At 37.2% G+C, this 7,535-nt stretch overlaps 1 protein-coding gene across 1 annotated transcript; it reads left to right on the top strand.

Moving 5' to 3' along the window:
* On the top strand, window positions 3,703-6,963 carry LOC109232222 (protein POLLENLESS 3-like). The gene is made up of 5 exons (XM_019397910.1): window positions 3,703-4,131; window positions 4,622-4,834; window positions 5,117-5,265; window positions 5,358-5,426; window positions 5,521-6,963. Exons 1-5 carry the CDS (start codon window positions 3,931-3,933, stop codon window positions 6,659-6,661), a joined length of 1,773 nt encoding a protein of 590 aa, XP_019253455.1. The 5' UTR covers window positions 3,703-3,930; the 3' UTR covers window positions 6,662-6,963.

Here is a 7,535-nt window from a genome sequence, read left to right as displayed (position 1 = left end):
CACCTTCAAGTGGTCCAAAGAAGGTTCAGAATTGAAGAGCCTTTCATATGGAGACTTACCCCTCAGAACTGTAGATGGCAGCCTGTTTATAATGTGCACTGCTGTGAGAACACATTCACCCCAGAATTTTAAAGGAATGCCAGCTTGAAACCTTAAAGCCCTTGCTACCTCCAGAATATATCTGTGCCTCCTTTCCACAATACCATTCTGTTGTGGAGTATATACACATGTTGTTTGATGAATGATCCCTTGTGATTCCAAGAAGTGTTTCACATCTGAATTGACAAATTCTGATTCATTGTCTGTTCTAATAGCTTTAACAGACCAGTTGAACTGTGTATGAATCATGGAAATTAGTCTTTTCATTAACCAACAGGTTTCATCTTTGGTGTTCATCAGAAATAACCAAGTGCTTTTAGAGTAGTCATCAACATAGTAGGAAAAAATCTTTTATTGTCATAAGTAGGTACCCTGTAAGGTCCCCATACATCTGCATGTAAAAGTTCAAATGGACACTTTGTTCTACTGATGCTAACAGGAAATGGCAATCTAGTTTGCCTAGCTAATGGACAGACAAAACAATCAAAACATCTTGTCCCTGATCCTTCCTTTGTGAAATGATGCTTGAGCTTGTCAATTTTCTTAGTGGCTTCCATGGGCATGTGTCCAAGTCTTTGATGCCAGATCCTCAGATTTATTGAGCCCTGCTTATTCTGTGTTGAAGTCTGCATAGTTGTGGTATTTACAGTTGGTGTAGGAGATTGCTTCTTATGGAGACAACTCCTAAGAATGTATAGTCCATTAGCTTCACTACCAATCCCCAACACCTTGCCAGTGTGGAGGTCCTGAAACACACATAGATCAGGAAAGAATGCAGCCAAGCATTGCAACTCCTTAGTAAGTTTGGAAACTATAGGTTATACTTAAAATTTGGAACATGAAGCACATCACTAATTCTGCAATCTTTGAGAATATTAGCTGATCCTCTATGGGTGATTTTAGCTAGAATTCCATTTGGTAAGTGAACTGAGCTACTACTGTCTAATGGAGTGATATGACTCAGCAAGTCAATAGTTGAGGTCATGTGATTTGAGGCTCCACTATCTATAATCCAGTCTCCCTGATTCAAAAAGGTCGTTAGACAAGTGATATTACCTGACTCAAGATCTGCTACATTAGCTTTCACCTCTGTAGGCTTGCTATTCAGAAGTTGCAAAATCTGTTGGTATTGCTCTGGAGTGAAGGTTTGAGCAACAGGAGTTGTAACTGGCATGCATTCTGCAGATGCAGTTTGTTCAACTGCTATGTTAGCTGCAGCTTGTGTGTTGTACTTCTTCCTGAATTTGTTATCACTCGGATATCCCACTATTTTGTAGCAAATTTCCTTAGTATGACCCCTCATTTTACAAAAATCACAGAAAAGGTTGTAATTCCTCCTTATCTTCTGCTGGTTCCCAGCCCTATTAGCCATTAATGCTGTCATTTCAGCATTGTCCAAGCTAGCAGAAGCACTTGCCATAGTTCTTTGGCTCTCACGTTCCATCAGCATAGAATATGCCTTGTTCACAGATGGTACTGGCACCATCATCAGGAGTTGACTACGAGCTTGCTCATAAGACTCATTAAGTCCCATAAGAAATTGCAAAAGCTTTTGACGCTCCATAAACTGAACAAAATCTCGTGAATTTACAGCATCTCGACCAGGAATCGGTGCTAAACTGTCAAATTCCGCCCAAAGTACTCTCAATTTTGAAAAGTAAGTGGAAATTGAGCTAGTACCTTGTCTAGCTGTAGCAATTTCCCTATGGATCTGAAAAATTCTAGAGCAATCTACTTTATTAAAACGTTCCTTTAAATCATCCCAAACCTCACTAGCTTTCGAGGAATACACCAAACCACTTAGCAATTCTGGTGAAACACAGTTCATCAACCAGGATAGAACAATCGCATTACATCGCTCCCAGAGATCAGAGAGATTCGTACCGTAATTCTCCTTTTTGCATGTCCCGTTGATAAATCCCAGCTTGTTTCGACCTAGAATTGCGATCCGTATTGCTCGACTCCACACAGAGTAGTTTTCTGGCCCTTTCAATTGCAGTGAAATCAAAACTGCTCCTGAATTGTCGTTGGAATTCAGGTATAGAGGGTGATTATGACCTAGCTTCTCCGGTTCAGTGTTGTCAATTGTCGCCATTGTTGTTCCTCCAAGTGAGCTTCGTGAAATCGGAATTGAGCAAGGGACTAAGACCACACTAATGGTCGTGTTTGCTCTGATACCATGAAGAAATTAGCTACCATGGATATTTCCCATGGATTGGAAGCTGTAGATCTGAATTCAGAGGAAGAGGGAGACGGAAATGTCGAGATATTTTGAGGAAGAAGAAGCACTATTTTTATTGCTTTCTTAACCAACTGTATATGTACGAATACAATATATATAATTCATTAACTCTAATCTAACTAGAGTTAAACTAAGCTAACCTCAGTTACACTAACCCAACTGCTAGTAAGTTAGTTACATCTAATCTAACTAATTAATGATGCCTAACCACCACAATTATCACTAGTCTCAACAAATCTAAAAGACAGAATGAACATTATCTTTTCAAAATCACCTGTAATGCGCGGATCATTAAATTGGAAAGAAATAATTATCATACTCTAAAATGTGAAGAGGAAATCCACTTTTAACAAAAAGTTAGAAAGATAAAATACATTTTTTTACCATTTTCTTTAGGTTTTTATTTGGTAAAAGTTCACTTTGCAATTTTTCACCTAGACATTTTGAATAAGATCACAGAAATTCTTCCCCATTCATGAAGTTAACGAAAATTTAAGATAATAAAAATTCTTCCCCATCCCAGACGTGTATAAAAATAACCTTCACCACCAAGGATTGCGTGCATCTATCCTAATCAAATATTTCGACTTTATGTTTTGATAATGAACAAAATTCAGCAAGAAAGCGTTTTCACCTTTTCGCGGGCTTTACACAACACAAATCCGGGAGAAATACAAAAATAGTCAGATTTATAAGTGGTCATTCAAAAATAGCCACAGTTTCAAAAGTAATTGAAATTTAGCCACTTTTCATATAAAAATAAATCTGAACGAAAACATTGTTCAAAATCGGGAAAAATACTCCAGTATACTTATGCTGGAACTCCAGTATAATATATTGAAGTTCCAGTATAATATGCCGGTCCAACATAATATACTGGAGATTGGAGCACCGGTGCTCCAATCTCCAGTATATTTTACTGGAACTTTCTGCTTGTTGGAGTTCTAGCATAATATGCTGGAAGTTCATACACATGTGCACTGATCTCCAGTATATTATGCTGGAACTTTCCGTGTTACAGCAAAATAGTGGCTATTTTACAATGACGTTGCAAATGCTGGCTATTTTTAAATGACCAATCCAAAAACTAACTAGCCGGTGCTATTTTTACTACAAATCCAATGTAGTTAGTATCCCAATACTAGTATGGGAAAATGAAAAAGGGCCCAAAAAATAAAGAACCCTCAAATTTCCTCGTACTACCCCGGGGGAAAAAAACAGTACTTTTCTACCCAATGGTCAAATTCGGATATGCACGTGACTTGCACATGCTAGCTCAATTGCAGGCGTCTCCTATGTCAACGGATACCTTATATTTAACGGCTAGTTTGTTCTCAATTGAACGCTTTTCAATACTCAAGAGAAAGTAGCTTTTCTTTTGCTTCTTTCCCTAATATTAATACCACTTTCTTGGTGATCAAAGTAGATAGTTTCCAGTAGAAAAATAATTGATCGTTATTCCATCTGTTTGACCAAAAGAAAGTGTTTCAAAGTTCATCTTCAAGAATTCACAGTCCATTGTGAATTTCATCCATAATTTTGCGTTTTCTTGCAATTTTAATTAGGGATTTAGTGGGTTTATTGTTGGAATGTGGAGGAATAACGAGAGTGATCATATGTCTCAGGCAACAAGGGGTTTCTTGACCCCACCGCCGAAATGGAGATCGCCGGCGTCGGAGAAGAACCAAAGGAGGCCAACTCATGCACAGAGTGCTAAACCTGATCTTTTTCATGTTATTCATAAAGTTCCTGCTGGTGATTCTCCTTACGTCAGAGCCAAACATGTTCAAGTTAGTGCATTTTTTGTTTTCTACTTTCTTTTTATGCTGCATTGGCTTTCAATTCTGTTCTCTTCTTTTCTTGTATTTCTTTTACTTATTTGCACTGGTAATTTCTTGTTGAGAGTCTTAATTATCTTCTTTTTTTCCATCTTGGGTAATTGGGCCTTATCTTAGTAATCTGTAGATAAAATCATATTGTTGTAAAATCAAACTATACTATTATCAGATCAGATCAATGAAGAATATATGGGTAATTTATCAAAGTTATATATGTATAGGCCTAATGTTATTTTGCAAAGCCAGGTGAATTTTCAATTTTGTCTTGTTTCTTGATATATCCTCTTCATTTTATAGATTGTTTTTGTATTTATTTACCCTGGAAAGCCTTCAATCAGATTAGGTGCTCCACTAGACAGATTTCTCACTTTGGGCTAGTTACACAATTTTGGTGAGGAAAGGTGTTCATGTTTTTTTCGACTAATTTGTAATAAAATGGCAGTTAATTGACAAGGATCCGAGCAAGGCAATATCTCTGTTCTGGGCAGCAATAAATTCTGGTGACCGAGTTGATAGTGCCCTGAAAGACATGGCAGTTGTGATGAAACAGTTGAATCGTTCAGACGAGGCAATCGAAGCAATAAAGTCATTTCGACATCTTTGTCCGTCTGAGTCACAAGAGTCTATTGACAACATCTTGATTGAACTCTACAAGGTAAAAGCTTATCATCTTAAATCTGATATATACCTTTATCTTACACTTGTATGTGCATATGACTAAAGGGAAATAATAGTTCTGCATTGAAGTTTACTTTGTTTATAACCTACACTATTTCTGATCATGTTAGTTGAATGTGCTTTATGACTGAAGGGAAATAATAGTTCTGTATTGAAGTTTACATTATTTCTAACTTGAATGTTGCTTAGTGACATGTATATCTTGTTTGTCTTATGTCTTATCTGTGTGACCACTTTGCTTATATTTGTTTTTTTGCAGAGATCTGGTAGGATCAAAGAAGAGGTTGAATTACTTGAATTGAAATTGAAGAGCGTCGAAGAAGGCATAGCTTTTGGTGGGAAGAAGACTAAGATTGCTAGATCTCAAGGAAAAAAAGTTCAAATCACAGTTGAAAAGGAGTACTCGAGGTTGTACCTGCTATTACTTATCTTACAACTTCAGCATTATTTTTTGCCTGTCTAACATAGATTCCGTTTTGGAATTTTCGACATAATTGCAGATTGTTAGGGAACTTGGCATGGTCACACATGCAACTGAATAACTTTAAATTGGCAGAAGAGTACTATAGGTAATAATCATCAACTAAACGCACAAAATTGAGCATCAGAGATGTGTCTTTATTTGTAGAAAATTGGCTTTATACGGAAATTTCTTTAATGCAGAAAAGCACTCTCTCTCGAAGTGGATAAGAACAAGCAAAGTAATCTGGCAATTTGTTTGATGCATATGAGCAAGATTACAGAAGCTAAGTTTCTGATTCAAAGCATAAAAGCTTCAGATAGAAGGCAGATGGATGACTCATGCATCAAGTCCTTCGAGCGTGCCACTCAAATGCTAGCTGAGTTAGAATCACATGGCACTTGGAACTCTAAGGAACACGAGGAAATGCTAGGATCGTCCACATCAGATGGACATAATCGCAGGGGAAACAAGAGGACATATCCATCTCCATTTTCTGCTTCCGGACATCCAAAGGACTTTTTTACACAACCTAGAAGATTTTCGTGTTCCCTCAATGACGGCAGTTGGTTCAAGAAGGATACTGTTAATGCCTGTAGTCGAAGACTGTCATTTGAGCAAACAACAAATAATGAGAATGTGCAGTCAGTAGAGAACCATAAATTCAACAATCTCATTTCTGCTGATGAGATGAGCAAAGGAGCGTCCCTTGTACGTGGACAAGCGTTCTCTAGGTCATGGAGAAATGGTGCTAACATGAAAAGTGAATCTGATTTGCAGCCACTTTGCGACAACTGGAAAAAGAACTTTCCAGAAAATGATGGATCAGACAAAATTTCTCCAAAGTTGTCTTATACTCCCACAGAATCATCGGCCGATAATTTAAGTGCAAGAAAAGTATCAACAGATACCAATGAACACTTGGAGAGCACAAACTTGAAACCTTTAGACTCGGCCACATGTAAAAGCAAGAAGAGTTGGGCTGATATGGTGGAAGAGGACGAACTAGATTTTCAGTTCTATGAAACTCCAAGCAAATATTCCGATGGCAATGAGAATGTTGATTCCAATATTATTAATCTTAGTCAAAACATTGAATCGTTGTGTCTGAGTGAAGGATATCATACACAACCTGGACGAGAAGTGAGGCGTTCCTTGTGCTTTGAAAAGAATGACAAAAAAGAAAATTGTTCATCTAAATTCCAGGGGAAAGATCTGAAGTTGGGAAGCTTGAACTCTTTGCCACCTATTGGAGATATTGCTAATCACACTCCAGTCGAGTTATTGCGGAGGAACAGATTGCAAGTATTCAGAGATATAACTCCTGAAAGTCCTAAGCCTTGAACTATTATCATGTACAGAACTAAGTAGCAAATAAATGGAAATGTGTTCTTTGATGCTGTAAGTCTGGCCTTATTCTTTGTCAGGTCTTATGATCGATTGACTGCTAGAGATATCATGAGAAACATGTGTTGGTAAGTGTATAAAATCTTCTTGAAAGCCATATCTCATTTTTTCCTGAACATATATTTCTGCCCGGCTTGTGCTAGACTATAAGAGCAGACTGGATTTTGAATTTTGCAAAGCTAAAAGGATAAGGAAAACTGCCTCTTGAAATTTTCGTAAGATAGTCCTGTTTTAGTAGATTGTTTTGTTCATTTTCTTTGACTCACCAGAATGGTCCTTCATCCCAGGCATATTTTTCTAATCAATAGAAGACAAGTATCTTTTTAGAATGCTCCGTTACCAATGGAGTACTATTTACTTTATTTAAGTTTCGTGCTTTGCTCAATGTTCCCTGATAATCTTGTCACTACCAGAAGCTCTATGTTCTCCTCAAGCACTAATTCTGAACTCCAATTGGTGCTTTTCTTTCCTCTTACTACAATTATTTGTCTTTTATCATCATGATACAGAAATATAGCTTTACAAATATAGCTTCCGGAATTCTGTTACAGTGAGTTACATAAGTGTCACGTCAGCAGAGCTGTTAATTATTAGTTAGAGTTAGTTACGGTAGTTAGTAAATCTGTTTGCTAGAAGAGAAGAGGGAATCAACTGAATTGAGAGAACTTGTATAAATCAATATATCTTACATATTATAATTATCAATATACAGATATTACAACTTCTCTCTCAAATCCTCTCATTTCTCTCAAATTCATCTTCTTCTTCCTCCACCATTGCTGACTCTTTCGAGCTTCTCGGTAAAGCTCCT

This window comes from Nicotiana attenuata, chromosome 9 (genome assembly GCF_001879085.1).
Source record: "Nicotiana attenuata strain UT chromosome 9, NIATTr2, whole genome shotgun sequence".
In the NCBI taxonomy this organism is placed as follows: Eukaryota; Viridiplantae; Streptophyta; class Magnoliopsida; order Solanales; family Solanaceae; genus Nicotiana; species Nicotiana attenuata.
This window is presented reverse-complemented; position numbering and strand designations above follow the sequence as displayed.